The sequence below is a fragment of the Blastocystis hominis genome, assembly GCF_000151665.1.
Source record: "Blastocystis hominis, Singapore isolate B (sub-type 7) whole genome shotgun sequence assembly, scaffold_16".
Classification (NCBI taxonomy): Eukaryota; class Bigyra; order Opalinata; family Blastocystidae; genus Blastocystis; species Blastocystis hominis.
This window is the reverse complement of record NW_013171823.1, coordinates 280,448-296,176: the sequence shown is the minus strand read 5'-3', so window position 1 is coordinate 296,176 and position 15,729 is coordinate 280,448. Positions and strand designations below refer to the sequence as shown.

The 15,729-nt window shown below is 42.3% G+C and overlaps 4 protein-coding genes; 2 read left to right on the top strand and 2 right to left on the bottom strand.

The window, feature by feature from the left end:
* Positions 1-2,364: 2,364 nt before the first annotated feature.
* On the top strand, positions 2,365-3,718 carry GSBLH_T00007062001 (uncharacterized protein; the record flags this gene model as incomplete). The annotated part of the gene is given in 4 exon segments (XM_013040642.1): positions 2,365-2,402; positions 2,414-3,224; positions 3,258-3,614; positions 3,623-3,718. Coding segments are annotated over 4 exon segments (1,302 nt in total).
* A 1,461-nt stretch (positions 3,719-5,179) lies between these two features.
* GSBLH_T00002120001 (Enoyl-[acyl-carrier-protein] reductase) lies at positions 5,180-6,558 on the top strand (the record flags this gene model as incomplete). XM_013040641.1 has 9 exons in its annotated part: positions 5,180-5,272; positions 5,303-5,323; positions 5,357-5,663; positions 5,694-5,795; positions 5,826-5,901; positions 5,935-6,002; positions 6,035-6,340; positions 6,370-6,496; positions 6,527-6,558. Exons 3-9 carry the CDS (start codon positions 5,592-5,594, stop codon positions 6,556-6,558), a joined length of 783 nt encoding a protein of 260 aa, XP_012896095.1. The 5' UTR covers positions 5,180-5,272; positions 5,303-5,323; positions 5,357-5,591.
* A 1,385-nt stretch (positions 6,559-7,943) lies between these two features.
* GSBLH_T00006386001 (uncharacterized protein) lies at positions 7,944-9,516 on the bottom strand (the record flags this gene model as incomplete). Its single annotated transcript, XM_013040640.1, has 6 exons — positions 7,944-8,180; positions 8,212-8,369; positions 8,399-8,796; positions 8,828-9,252; positions 9,283-9,420; positions 9,496-9,516. The coding sequence occupies 6 exons, from the start codon at positions 9,514-9,516 to the stop codon at positions 7,944-7,946; spliced, it is 1,377 nt and encodes a 458-aa protein (XP_012896094.1).
* A 1,740-nt stretch (positions 9,517-11,256) lies between these two features.
* GSBLH_T00002119001 (uncharacterized protein) overlaps positions 11,257-15,729 on the bottom strand; it is a gene marked incomplete at both ends in the record, with an annotated part of 11,556 nt that continues 7,083 nt past the window's right edge. The window contains 9 exons of the mRNA XM_013040639.1: positions 11,257-11,584; positions 11,617-11,861; positions 11,893-11,945; positions 11,974-12,167; positions 12,206-12,499; positions 12,535-12,634; positions 12,672-12,804; positions 12,835-12,897; positions 12,930-13,161. Of these exons, the coding sequence (XP_012896093.1) occupies positions 11,257-11,584; positions 11,617-11,861; positions 11,893-11,945; positions 11,974-12,167; positions 12,206-12,499; positions 12,535-12,634; positions 12,672-12,804; positions 12,835-12,897; positions 12,930-13,161 (1,642 nt within the window). The remainder of the gene's footprint in view (positions 11,585-11,616; positions 11,862-11,892; positions 11,946-11,973; positions 12,168-12,205; positions 12,500-12,534; positions 12,635-12,671; positions 12,805-12,834; positions 12,898-12,929; positions 13,162-15,729) is intronic.

Sequence of the window (15,729 nt, the reverse complement as noted above, 5' to 3'; positions counted from 1 at the left end):
CGGGGGAAAAACTGTTGTTCGAGAACGTAGGGGTCGGAGTCGTCCAGCTCGAGCTGTCGAATCAGCAAGTTCCATGTGAAGATTTCGCCGCTCAGCTAGAAATGAGAGAAAATATATTAAAAAGAGAACGTCTTGTTTGGATTCGCGGAGGGCGTTGAGGAGAATTCCCGCCACATTGGGCGTTTCGTGGGCGCAAATGGCCTCGAAAATGGTGGACATGGCGTTCTCGAAGAGAACGGCTTTCGAGATGTCATCGTTCGGGTTTTGACCTGTGGTTGATGAAACTGCTGATACGTACTAGAGAGAATGGGAGGAGTAACGAGTTTGCGTGTGTTGAGAGGAAGATTGTCTGGGAAATGAGTGAATGAATGAATGAATGAATCTACTGGATAAAGGAGGTGATAAGTGAATCGATGTTTTGGTTCGCTCATTTTCGAGAATGCTCGTTTTTGCTGCTTCGAATTCTTTGTCCATCATGTCCCAAATTCGCTGAGAGGCGCTGCTCTCAAACATTGCCTGGGACTCGTCCAGAGTCGACAGGATGGCATTCTCGTGGTATTCGTTAATATGACTGCACATCACAAAAACACATAAGGAAGCACCCTTCAACGTCATATTCATTCACACTCGATGTATGTGCGAGAGACAACTTGGAACGTCCTTCCTCCAACAATTTGCCGAGTTTTGAAGTGTCAACTCCCTTTTCCATCCAAAACAAATGACTTATCCTCACCAATCACGAAAACACACTTACGCATTGTCTCGAGTATGGGTCGAAGGTCGCTCTTCTCCAAACTTCGCATTCTGTTCAACGGATTGAATGAACGCCGGAGTTCGCTTTGTTTTAACAAACTTCCTTCATCTACCTGAATTGGAGTGGTTCCTTGGCCTGACGTTTGCATCGACAGGAGCTGACTTCTTTGGATGATCTCGCGTAGTTTGCTGTCCATCGTCTAAAGAGAAATCTGAGTGATCGCTCGTTCCTTACTCCCAATTTGATATATAGCAACGCTCTTTAAGCAACGCAATGGATATAATGAAATGCGTAGTCATTTCTTCCCCAATCTCACAAAACTTCATTGTTGATATTGTTGATTTGCGGGAAGAATTATGTCTGATTTTGAAGCAAATCCTGATGTAAGAAGCTCGTTTTCGTATTTTTGCAACATACACTTACCATCGTTTAGGAAATAGGGATAGCTGCACAACCTGTAGAGAATAGCAGTGTACCAGACACTTCTGGCAAAGAAGTATTAGACGGTCAGTTTGGTAAGATAAACTTGAATGTTTTTGATTTTCTAGATGATCAAAATATGGATATGGTTGTGGAAGGAGAAATCGAGTCAATGTAGGATGTTGGGTGATTTTGAAAGGGTAGAAATAATAACGATGTTCAAATAGTGCAACGACAAAATGATGAGCCTGAAAAGGCACTAACCAGAGAAGATGTGGTAGATTCGACTGAAATTCGGAATGTGGAGCATGGAATGGGAGATAAGGAGATGATTGGTGCTGAAATGGGTGAAAGTAGTGGGAATGCAGGAACTCTGGAGGTGGAAGAGAATGTGGAGAATTCGAAGGCTGCAGAGAATAAAGAAACTGTAGAGAATAAAGAAATGCCTGCAAACCCCGAAACCCCTCAGCCTGCGCAATCCCCTGAAGCAATGGAAGTGGTTGCGAAATCTGAAGCCACCGAAACTCCTCAGCCTGCACAATCCTCTGAAGAAAACTCTGTAGCCGCAGCCGCAGCCTCCGCCCCTGACCCTGACCCTGACCCTGACCCTGCTTCGCTTCTCTCCCTCGAAGACTTGACTCGCCTGGTGCACGTGAAAAACTACGAGAACCAAATCCTGCTAAATGAACTGGAGCGTGTCCGACAGCTTTATTCCACCGTACCGCGCTTGTCATAACTTCTAACACTCAGAGCCGACAGCAATGCTCCCGACTCGACGAGTTCCAAGCGACGTTCAACTCGATCACCGAGCTCTCGCAGCTCGTCGAAGAGCGCAGCCGTCAGTTCGAAACGATCGTTCGTGTCCCATGGATGAATCAGCAGCAGATTTCGAACCATCACGTGCTGCAGAATCGCTTGCAGTCGCTCTTCGCGCAGTGCCGATTCACAAACGCTTCGATCGCGCGGAGCTATCAGCAGAAATGCGAGGAATGCCGATCGCTGCACGCGCAGACCGAATCATTCGAAGCCACGCGACTGCAGTTGCAAACAGAAGTACGTCTTCGGAAGCACAGTGTTGAACGCAGGTCGATTCGCTGCAAAACGAGCTGGAAGTCGCGCGATCGAACCTCCAAACCGCGCAGCAGGTCTCCGCCGAAGCGAGTGAAAAGTGCGTTCTGCTAGAAAAGCAGATGGATTGTCTGCTCGGAGAGTTTTCATTTTTATCGCGGTCGATTCTAGACAAACTCGCAGAATCGAGTCGCTGTCGTCGCAGAACCGGGAGCTTTCTCTCCAGCTCCAAACGCAGCAGGCCAAAATCTCCACTCTGCAAGACGAGAAGCTCCGCCTGCTCGGCGAGATGGGAACCGTGCGGTGTGTGGAGATTCCCAGCAGCGCGGATGCAACGCAGAGCAAACTGCTGCAGGTGACGCGCGAAAAGGAAGAATTGAGCATTTATTTAGAGCACATTCTCCGCGAATTAGAAGACAAAACCCCCATCTTGGAGGCTCGACAGAAGGCGTTTGAGGCTCTGCAGGAAGATTATCACGCGCTGCTGCAGCGATGGAACGGCCACGTGGCGTCTGTCCAACCCTCTGGTGAGGATGCAGCGTCGGACGAGCTGCTGAATGCGTTGTACGCGGAGATGCGGAGATTGAGCCGCGAAAGCCAGCGTGCTCAAGAGAGGGTTGCGATCACGGAGCAGCAGCGCGATTTCTATCGGCGTCTTTTGGTGGATCGACGCTGCGACGACGCGATGAAACGATTGTTGGAGAAGGAAGAAGAAACAAAGCGAGTCGAAAAGGAGAAACTGGAGAAGGAAATGGAAGAAATGAGAGAACGCGAGAAACAACTGCGATGGGAAATGGACTCGAAACGTGGAATCGTGGAAACCAGGGAGAGAGAACATGGATTGTTGCAGGAAGAGCGAGATCGATTCAAAACGAGCTGCGAAGCCTATCAAAAGCGAATTTCGCAGCTCACAACGCGCCTTTCCGAAATCGAGCTGAAAAACGGAATGGCAAAATTCGACCAGATTTCGCTTCTCTCCCATGTACTCTGCTTCTCTGCGCTGTAATCGCTCTAGATAACGCAGTTCATCCACGAGGAATCCGCCGAGCAGCTCTTGCAGTCCGTTCTTCTCTCCAATTCCGGCATCACGAATCTCCTCCTTTCGCTCCAGCACGCCACCGTGGAGCTTTCCCAGTCGCTCCAGCAATGCTCCTTCCCGCCCGCGCCCTCCCTCCCCGCGCTCTCCGACGCCGCGCCGCTCGCTCCGCTCGACATCCCCGCGGAACTCTCCGCTCTGCGCGTCCAGAAGAAGGAGCTGGAAGAAACGATGCAGGAAATGGAGGAGGAAGCCGAGGACATGAGCACCGCCATGGACCGAATGCAGCGAGAGCACGACCAGCTCCAGACCCAGACGCTGTCGCTCGCCTCCCAGGTTTTGAGGCTCGAAAAGGCGCTGCGAGAAGGCATCGATCTCCGCGGGAATCGGATCTTCGCAGAAATCGAGGGAAAGATGGCGGACTCCGCGAAATCCGATAGTGTGGAAACCGTGGAAACTGTGGAAACTGTGGAAACGATGGAAACGATAGAGACGATGGAGACGGAATCGGTGGACCTTGGTCGAACCGTGGAAACGGAGAAACCCGCCGAGTCATCCACATCGGAGAAATCGGAGAAACTGGAGAAACTGGAGATGGAAAAACTGAAGGAAGCGTTGGAGCAGGAAAAGGCGAAAAACCGCGATTATCTGCGTCAGGTAACCGAATTGAAAGAAGTAGAACCGCGGGGAAGGTTCAAAAATAGGCGAATGCGCGGATGGAGCGGGAGAACGAGCGCTGGAAGAGCAGCTTAGCGAGCATTGAGCGGATGCAAGCGAAGTGGCCGACCGACGAACCGACGCTTTTCCCGCGGTTAACGCTCACCATCCTGCAAACAGAGCAGCTGTTCGATCGAATTCGCGCGGTACCCAATGCAGGCGCCCTTCGATGTAGTTGGAGAACCAAAAAGGAGAAACCGGGGAAACCGAGAAACCCCAAATCGAAGCCAAATCGACCCAATCGCCCGAGTCGACGGAGTCGCGGGAACTCGCGGAGAGTCGATTCGAGAAAACCGCGGAAGTGCTTCGTCGCTCGGTGGAGAGGGCGGAGGAAGCGATTCGCTGGCTGCAGGTGGAGCGGTGGGCGGCGCAGTCGCAGAACGCGGAGCTGCGGCAGGAGCTGCTGCGAGCGAATCGGCCGTTGCGGCCGCAGCTGGAGCCGTCGGTGCTGCCGATGGCGGTGGCGGAGCATCCGATGGAGGAGGCGTCGACGGAGGAGGCGTGCGTGGAGACGCCGATGACGGTGGCGACGCCGCTGGAAATGGAAGGAGCGGGAGCGTCGGAGGCGGAGAGCGGCGGTGTGGAGGAGGCGGAGAAGACGGGGAGGAGGGAGGAGGGAGAGATCGCGCCGAAGAAGAGAATGGCGGAGGAGATTGTGGAGAATCGGAAGAATGCGCGAGTGGAGAACGATGGACATGGGATCATGTCGATGAGTCTGGCGAAATTGCGCTGTCGTTATGGCCTGAAAAAGTGGTTTCCGACGCAGGTAAGGCAATGGGTATCGCAGTTCAAGACGATGGTGGATGAAGGAAAGTCTCCTCAGCAAATCTTCTCGGAGTTCTGCGAACAGTGGGGGTCGAAAAGAGGGTTTATTTGTAGGCACCACGTAACAACGGAGCAGATGGAGGAGTTGTTGAGAATTCAGACCGAAGATGATTTTCTGCTTATGATGAAGGAAAATAGCAAATGAATTGTTTGTTAGAAATGCAGGAAAGAGAAGGTCACGGCAGAATTCAGAAGTCAAAATCGTACTTGATAATTAACGATGCTCCAATCCGATTGTTTTTACCTTTCACTTAGATTGTTTCAAATAGCACATTGATTATAGAATGGTAGGTGTGGTTGTGTTTTGCTTGGTGTTGTTGACAATTGGGTATGAACTGGGTAACTAACCATGAAATAGTCGGCTAACGGAAAGAAGGTAACGCGTTGGTTCATCATTTTTATAGTTTTAGAAGTGGAGCAAGGGAAAGGTGAGAGAAACTATTGATAACAAGGTGTACTTTGAGCAGGCTGATTATGAGAAGCTTCTCAGCGAAGTGCCTAAGGTATTGTGCAGAATGGTTTATTTTATGATTCAGATGAAGCTGATCACCGTCTACACCATTGTCGATCGTCTGAAGATCAACGGATCTTGTGCTCGTGCTGGAATCCGTGAGTTGGTCAAGCAGGGAAAGATCGTCGAGATCTCTAAGCGTGGTCACTACATCTTGACTCGCAAGCAATAAGTTCGACATTTATGTAATCAGAAGTTGGTCATGAAACGCTTTCTTTGTTTGAGACACAACCGTAGGATTTTCATTTGTTTTTGTAAGCATGTTGGCCAATAAGGTGGTTCTTGTAACAGGAATAGCTAATGGCCGTTCGATTGCATGGAACATAGCGAAGGTAGATATTTTCTACTAAATAGTGAGAAAGAAATTGTATCAAGAGAAAGCCTCAATTATAATTACATATCAACGTCCCGAGTTTAAGAATAAAATAGATGCTCTAATAAAGGACGAATTGACATCACAGGACGTATTTCACAGCATTCCTTATTATCTTAAGAGTAAACAGTTGGTATCCACTTTTTGCTGTAATGCAATCGAAGAGAACGATCTAAAAGAACTGCAAACCTTCATCTGTATTTCCTGTCTACGATGACTTTATTTCATAGCGTCAACCTATGGTCATTTGGATTCTTTATTTCATTCGATTGCTTATTCCCCGTCAAGCGCCTTACATGTACTCGATTCTCTTTCTCCATCGATTTACAGAACCCACTTCTTGACATTTCAAAAGAAGACTTCAACACAACCTTGTCGATCTCCACTTACTCTTTACTCTCTCTTACCAAAGCCATGCAGCCCTTGCTGTCACCATCTTCATCGATCACCGCTCTTTCCTTCCTTGGTAGTACGCGCTATTTCCAAAACTACGGCATTATGTCCATCGCGAAGGCAGCATTGGAATCCACGGCGCTCCAGCTCGCAGGCGACCTTGGGAGCTCTGGAATTCGAGTGAATGTGATTCGTGCGGCTCCGGTGAATACGCTGGCAGCTCGCGGAATTCCTCGCTTTCTCGTAGAATTCGATCGAAGTTGCGAATGTAGGAAATGAAGAACCAGTTCTTGGAAAAGCAGCCGTTGAAGCAGAAAAGTGTAGTCGAGGACGTTTGCGGGACAGCAGCATGGTTATGCAGCGATTATTCGAAAGGCATTACAGGACAAGTCATAAACGGTAGTGAATAGAATGGAGAGTGATTGTTAGTGGATGGAGGATATTCAATATTGGGAATATAGTTCATATTGAAGTGTTTGTTTGAACTAATCAGCATTCATTCCTTTCGTTGAATGAGAATGGATCAAAATAAAAGCAGCACGCTTTGCAATAGCAATAGTAGTTTGGTTGGTGATAATAGTAGTAAGATAATAACGATGTGTAGCAAATTGTAGATAAACAAGCAAGTTGCACGCAAAATGGATGTATCTGTGGATGCTCTGCTGCTTCAATCCCTAAAGATCAAAATTGTGACCCAAATGGCAAAGAGAAGACCAAAAAGCCAAAATCACAAAAGATTACGATTGAGATACCAACTCCTCCACGGCCAAAACGTAGTAACCCCGTCCAAACAACTTCACCCAAACGAGTTCGTTTTTCAGTAATGGTTGTTTTATCTTTTGATATTTAGCTACCAGGAGAGTCACTTCCTGTATCGCCTATCAAGAAGCCAATAAATGAGTCCGATTCTGTAAGTGTTACCTTGGATGCTGATTACCATTCTCCCAAAAAGAGAAGCACTCTTCGTCGATATGTCTACATAAAAGAGGTATTGCAAAGAAACGAGGAGTGGGATAGGATCGGCATGCCTTCGTTGCCCAGTTTGCCCATTCCTCCTGATGAAGAGATTTGTGTCAAGCCGCAACCCAGAAAAAAGGCGGAGAATGCGGTGAAGTCTGTTGATGTATCGAAAACCAAGGTACAGCAGAGTGGGAAATGTCAATCGATTCAGTCAAAGGAAAAGGAAAAGGAAAAGAAAAAAAAGGCCCAAAATCGATCTTGAATAGTAATGTAGTTGGGAATTCAAAAGTGGTGAATGATATGAATTTATCAAAAGAATCAAATAAATTGAGTGAATCCAATGAATTGAATGAGTCGAATAGATCCAATGAATTGAATGAGTCGAATAGATCCAATGAATTGAATGAGTCGAATAGATCCAATGAATTGAATGAGTCGAATAGATCCAATGAATTGAATGAGTCGAATAGATCCAATGAATTGAATGAGTCGAATAGATCCAATGAATTGAATGAGTCGAATAGATCCAATGAATTGAATGAGTCGAATAGATCCAATGAATTGAATGAATCAGATCAATCAAATGAATTCGCTGACTTACGCAAATCATTACAGTCATTTCAGCCAGATGCATATGATGAACCCTTCGCATCAGTGCAATCAGATGAATCAGTGGAATCATTTTTATCTGCCAACTCAGCAGAATCCCCTGAGTTGTCTCCTCTTCACGCAAGCCTTCCTTCGCAATCTCCTGAGGTTGAAAAGCCAGTCATTTCTCAAACCCCAAGTCAGAAACCCTCATTCAGCAATATATTCTCCTCATTCTTTTGTTCCATCCGATCACTCTTTCAACACCCCTCAACTGTTTTCAACAAACACTCGATATTTACTCTTCATTAAATCCATAACATCCGTTGTCCGATTGGATTGTGGCCAGAATGACACGCTCCAACTGCTTCTTATCCAATAATGGTATTTCCAATTTATGAAAACAGGTGTGCGAGCGAATTTGGTAGCCCACAACTGCCTCTGGGTCAACAGATCGAACAACAAAAGGCAGAGGAGAGAGACAGAAAGGCATCGTTCTCCCATCCGGACCCTTCAAGTGCGAAAACCCCAAAATCTAAAGGAAAACAAGAAAAAAACAAATCTACTGGAGGGTACGAATAGCCTGTAGCAAATAACAGAAGTAACGATCGCTGCTCGTTCGAGAAGCTTTCAACAATCTCCCAGAAGCTCCGAACGACGGGGTGATTGGCACAGAATTCGTTTGTATAAACAGTGTTTTGCTTCCAGTCCTCCACATCAATCACTACAATCGATGGATAGGTTTTCTTTTACCGGTTTCTCCCTCTAAGACCGTTCTCAGCTCAGACTCCGTAAAAACAGAGAAGAAAAACTGAGGAATGACTTCGAAAATCCCCTTCAAAATGAAATAGAAACTGTTCCGATAATTATCATAAACAGCGTGTTTCAACATGAGCTCGTTGTATTCATCAATATTCTCGGATGAAACAAATCGATTCCTCCCTCCTTTGCACAGATCCATCTCTTCAATGCAAGGATTGTCAATATCCACAGAATTCGTAATATCAACACTAAAGGTTAACTCGAGAGATTGCTCCAGAGAAGGATCTTGAGCCAGTGAGTCTTCTAATCGCTTCATTCCATGATAAAGAGTAGGATCGATTAACTGAATATCCGATCGAACAATTGGGACCGATAAAATCGCTTTGATTCTAGATTTACTTATCAGATATCAACTCTTACAAAAGAGGATTGAAATGAACACCCAGAGGAATTCCATCAAAAATGGCTCGCCCGATAAGCCTTCCAACAAACTGATAATTTTGGGAAATGGCGTCAGAAGCACATTTTGGAAGCTCGAGATCATCGATGTAGTTTTGGTGATAATTCAAAGCAGGGTTGGGAAGATAGCCATTCGGAGTGAGACTAGAAATGAGAAAACGTGATCGTAAGAACATAAACATATTCACAAAGGATCGAGTGTTCATTGAAGTGTCTCGAAAGTATTTGATTGTTTCTTGATCGTCATCCTTGGGAGACACATGATCGATTCGCATTACAAATCTTTCTTCCGTAATTTTCACCTTCGGGATTTCATCGTTTGAGAAAACGTTCTTCATGAGCAAAGCCATCCACTCTCTCGACAAGCCGCCTGCATCCACACCTGGCTATAATCGATCTCTATCCCAGCAATTTACCTCTCCATTAAATTGAAGACGAATCTGCTTCACCATATCTTCAGGAGTCAGCGTAGCAAACGCCAGCAGCGTGTCATGCAGCACAGTCTTGCGATTCAAAATAATCCGAATTCGTTTCTCTGTGCATAGCTGCGCAATCTACGATCATCAATCCAAAACAACTGCACTTGAGAATAAAACCAGGTCAGTTTATGTTTCAGAGTGTCCTCATACAGAGCTGCAACATTGAGACATTTGGCTGGAATGCCAGGATAGCATTCTTCTGGCAGCCATTGAAGTTGATTTGAAGGGGCAGAATAATAAATTACATGCCCATCACCAGAGTGTTCTTTTTTGCGGATCCAGGTCCCATTGATTCCTCCCTTCAACTTCCAGTGTGAAGAGATTGGGGCTCGTGCATAAGACCACAGTTTCGCGGCTCCCACAATCTTGTTCCGAACGCACACATAGTTGAGAAAATGACTAAGAAAATAAGAAGAAACAGAATAGAAGCAACTAGAGAAGGTATACAACGACTAAGGAAAGAAAGATTCCTCCCAAAACAACGACAAGAATAAGAGAAAAGTCGCGTGTTTGTGGCGGATTTTCAAAAACAAAATAGGCATCCCTTGTATCATTCAGACTTCTCGTACCTTCAGAAGGTAAAGAGAGTAGAACGGGTTGACACCCCCGGATCTGCGCTCAAATGAAAATAAAATTAAAAAACGTGGATTTCTTTAGAAACCTGTGGAGAGGATAAGGGTAGAAAAAAGGGAGACGATGGAGGTTGGCAGCAAAGCAGACTCACCGAAGGGCTTTTGGGAGCTGCTGGACATGCCGTGTGCTGGATCCATTCAATGGAGAGCGGAGATTGAACAACTAAATCGTCTAAGAAGTCATAAGGCGACTCGGGATAAGTGAAATCTCTACAAGAGAGAAGATAATAAGGAATAGTAATATAATAGGAATCCCCTCTAGATTCCAAGCAAATCACAGAAATATCGTCAGAAGAGGGAATCGATTCTAGGGTAATCGCTCGTACAGAATCGATTACAATCAAACAGAGTACTAATAAGTAAAACATCTTTAAAGAAATATGCAAAAACGAAGAATTAGATTTGCGTGTTTATACAAAGCACACGAAACAATTAATTTTGGGACTCTTTAACACGAGAAATGTTTTTTTCAAACACCTTCTTCGAGATTCCCTTAGGTTCATAAAAGCACAAAACACCGAGAGTACTAATCTAAAAGTAGCGAAAATAGAATAAAATATACGTCTTCTATATTGTGATATTCGTCATCGATAAAAATCATTTGGTCATACTCATATCCTGAGTCTCTCTTAATATTGGCAAAATGGGTGAACTTTTGGCAGGTAATGAGCTGTTGATAGGACACAATATCTCCCAATGTTCTGTTTGAGTCCACTTTGATGGTTCTAATAATCTGACGTCCTCTATTTCATTAAAATGATTCACCACATCTAACAAACGAGGGGCCCATGTACTACTCGCGAGTGCAATAGGAATGTCAGCATCATACAGAGCAAGAAGAATCTCCCGAGTTTCGGGATAAAAATCAAACAGTTCTCCATTTCTTTATATTATTATGATTATAATACAAAATGAATACCTATCGGCAAAACCCATACCCTTGGCATGAATTGGAGGGTCGGGATGTGTGTCTTGCCAAAACCACCACAATGTACCTAATGAAAAAGAGACGACTATGCTAACCATCCATATCAAACACAATCATCTTTCCTTCAAAGGCATCTTTGTACTTTTTTGCAAGTGGAGATAGCTCCTTCATTGTACTCTATTTGCAAAAGAAAAGGTTGGCCAAATACTAATACAGGCTTTTATAGGAATTGCGAAAATACGGGGTAAAAACATCTATATCTCATATGAATAACCATTTTATTGTTAGCAAACCGACAAACCATTATTCGAACACTGTTCATGATCGTGGTGATATTGATAGGATTTAATCTCAAACAATGGAAAGACTTGACTCAAGTTTTGAATATTTCAATAGCATTTCATCATATATATGCTTCACTTCATGATTTGGACTCGCAACTTTTCTCAAACTCTCATCATTCGTTCTTTCATCAAAGAATGTTTCATTCGACATAGCAGGATTTGTTTCTTTCAACCATCCTATGTAACCACGAATACCAGCTCCAACACTTGCACTATCTTTCACATTGATTGTGAATACATCAGCCTGGAAAACATCCGCTATTATCTGTAATATAGAATGATTTACAGATGCTCCACCAGTTACTATCAGTCGCTCAAATTGATTGAATCCCGTTCTATTACATATTCATTGTGTCAAAATTACTACTTTTCCAAATGAAGACGCATCGATAGTACTTGAGATTCAATTATACCACGACAACATTCACAAGGAGATAGATTGTCGACTTTTTCACCATCTCCATTGAACATAAATATTCCGCAAACTCGACTATCCGGTGTGATTTCAGGAACATAACGATCAATATAGATGAAACCATTGTTTCCAGGAGGCGATTGTTCGACAAGTTGAGAAAACACATTCCAATCGTTGTTGGCATAGCGCTGGCAGGTCTATATGTCACAATTTTATACAATAGGATACACGCGTCCGCACAAAATCACCGTTCGAGTAGCACAGCATTTTCATGTACATATCTATATGGAACACAGTATACAATTGTACTTTCGTCTAGAGGACTTACAAATACATGACCTTCGATATCAGTTTTACATTCATTCATTAGGGCAAATACTGTGTTACTTGTTCCCAAACTTATCGCAATATCACCAGGACGATTCATTCGCAAACCTACCAACGAACAAGGATTGTCTCCGCTTCCACAAACAATGTCACATGAAGGAGATAAACCATATTTTCTATATTATTAGATCATATATATATGATTAGAATATACTCGACAAAATACGAATGGATTTTTCCAACGAGTGTTGTTGTTGGAACAGGATCTCCTAAACGTTCGTATAAATTCGGTGCACAAGCATTCAGACATGGAATATGCCATTTGTGAGTACGAATATCCAATAGATTCATACCACTTCCATCACTCAGATCGATATTAACATAATCACCACATAAAATAGAAGTGGCAAATGAACTCACCAAAGAAATTCGTTCAGTATTCTCATACGCTTCAGGATAAAGTTTCGCGATTCGAGCAATCTGATTTCCGGTAAAACGTGTATATGCTCTATATAGTAACGGAATAGTCGTGATGATATCAACTTTGAACCAGTAATCTCAGCCAGTTTCATACTTCCTCCCATCGATTCTTCCAAGGCAGCACATTCTGATACAGTACTACTATCCATCCAAATCGGAGATTCTATATTTAGAACTATACACATATATATTTAATATACCATTAATAGAAAATGCATCTTTCAATTGGTTAACAAGTGAATCGTTCGAACACAAGTTTGTCAAAAGTGAGCGAGAACCCTTTTTCCAGTACACACTACCATGTTGCTGACCGCTCACACCAATTGATTTAATCTATATATAATCATATGTAAATTAGGTCACCAAATTCATAGAAACTCCAGATTCCTTCAATCTGCTAAACAAAAGATCTAGAGCTTCTACCCACTAGTGATAATATAGACTCAAGTCGTAAATACCATCAAAGTTGGAGAAACGACAACTCCACCTTCGCGTATCAAGATTCCTCCCTTCGCATTGTATTGTGGAAGGTCTTCTTCAAAGATTACTGTAGCAGAATGCGTCACAGCAAGAGTTGAATCAAGGAGTGTTGCTTTGCAACTTTGAGTACTCAAATCGATTCCAAGAAAGAGATCTAAATAAGAATATCGATGTATCGCACTTACCACACATAGAAAATAATAATTAATGCTTGATCAGTATAGATTTTGTAATATGTGATTTAAAATAATATACAAAATGCGAATATACAAATAAAGGCAATTACGGAGCAGTTACAAAAACAGAGGATCATTACATAATAACCGCGGTCACAAATCATTTGATTTAGAAAATGGGGTTGCAATGACTTAATCTTCTTAAATCTTGTTTTCTATATAGCTGGTTTTATGATTGTCGTGAAGATTGATTGACTAGGCAATATTAACGTAATAATATGACGATAACGCGAGGAAATGACGTTCCTAAAGCAATTTCCCTTCTTAAGCAAGCCGACATAGTAATAATCGATGTAGATGGAACTATCATTCGGAGTGAAGGAATTGATATTTTGGCTCGTTACGGAAAGAAAGAAAAAGAAATCAGTCAACTAAAGTTAGCGTAAGAATGCACATTTGTTGTTGTTATGATAGAATATTAAACGGAGAAATAAGTTTTGAGGAATTTGTCGTGCGCTGTTTGGAAGCTATAAAACCTTCGAAAGCGGTGATTGAATCGAGTATTAAGGAGTGCCCGCATGAGATTGTTCCATATGTCAAGGAGTTTATCGCACTCTGTAAGGAAAAAGGGAAGAAGGTGTTTTTGGTTTCTTCTGGATATGTTCCTGTATTTTCTATTGTATTATGTGAAAAATAGATGGTTGTCCCTCTGTTACCTAAGCTCGATTTGGACATGTCCAATCTAATTGCTATTCCACTACTCTTTGATGATGCTGGTGAATTCATTGGCTATGATAAAAGCAGTGATTTGATTAACATTAAAGGAAAAGCTGTCGTTGCCACAAAGTAATATTGTTTCTTTTTTTTCATGAATAAGGCTGAGAAATACCTACTTACAAGGGAAAGGGACAATTGTCAATATTGGGGATGGTCTCGTTGATGCAAACGCTTATCCTGCAACAGATGCCTTTATTGGATATTGTGGAGTGACTCATAAGGAAAAAGCTCTTAAGGAAGCAATGATGGTCGTCGACAGCTTTGAAGATTTGTGTGAAATCGTACGAAACTTATCATTTGTTTGTTTCTTCACAGGCGGTGTCATGAATAATGATTGATAGATTTGAGAATTGAGCGTTCTAATATCTGGAGGCAAATGATGATGATTCAACGCCCGCAACAGTACTCTCTTACTGCGCTAAATATATAGAGTGAAAAAAGGTTTATTGTTCTATTCAATACAACTTCGTGTTTTTTGTATATTGGAGGCAGTACTACAGAACTAATAGAATTATTATTATCAGATCCTTTGCATTGGTCTACTGTTCACTATACCGCTCGTTGTTTTTCCAGTAATAGGCATATTATCAAGTATTTATGAGAAGTTGTCTCTGCTTGATATTATATCCAACGAAGTGGTCTATGTGATCTTAACAGTACTATCGTAATTGGAGAAGTCTATGGTTATATGTTGCATTGTTTTCCTTAATATTCATTCCATCATTTGATAACGTCACGTTATCTTGCCTGGCCTTCATTGCACTCGTGATAGCTCAATTCTATCAATATTACGTTGTTGATAGACTATATTACGTTTTTGTAAATATCCAGTTGAGTAGTCAAAAAGAAAGCACCGAAACAGAACAGTATCAAACTAGTGGTAAATAGAACTATTAGGATGATGATACACTCTTTGTTTTATGAACGGTTATTGAATTTTAAAAATGGAATTTTTGATATAAAAACACACCTCAGGGAAAAGAATAGAATGAAAAATGTACATTAGCAGCAACAGGAAGAGTGATTTTGAATATTTCCCAGGTAAAAGAAAGGAGGCAAATGGGTGCTAACGTGAGAAAGAATCAATCATTCCTGGAATAAAGTCAATAGTATTTAATTGTCAGATGTCATTAATTGATGACATCAATAGTCAACAGCCAGTCACTATTTGCATTGATAGAAACAATGATAATACTCAAATATGGAATCATAAGAGCAATTAGTTGATAAATGGAAAACTATTTTCTGCTTGATTATATTAATAATAAGGTATTCCAGATTATATATTGCAAAACAATTTTCGACAGTAAAATGGGTTATTATGATATCAATTGTTGGTAAAAAACAATTTTGTATATTCAACATCGGATGCTATTTTTCTGTATTACCTGGGGACTATACTTAATACGAATCTATACATGACAACTCAAAACAAGTTGGCAAATAGTTTGAAAAACACTCCAAGTATTGGTGCCTTTAAATCATTTCTATAGGACCTATATACCTTCTATCGAATCATGTGTCCTATATATAAATGATGAGTACAGATGTAATGAATTGAAGATAAGGGATCTAATTATACCATATGTAATATTGGTTCAATACCTCGAATTGCAAATGAACTACAATAGCAATTGAATGAATCACTTTCAATGTACCAATTCGAATAGATTCCAATGATTCACAACTCCATATGTGGAATGATTACGATCTATCATTTCCAGCACTATTCATAATATGATTAATTATATTGTTGCTGATTATGATAGTCTTCAATCCAGTCACAATTCCTATTTGGTCCAGCACGGGCCGTGACCGGTCCTAA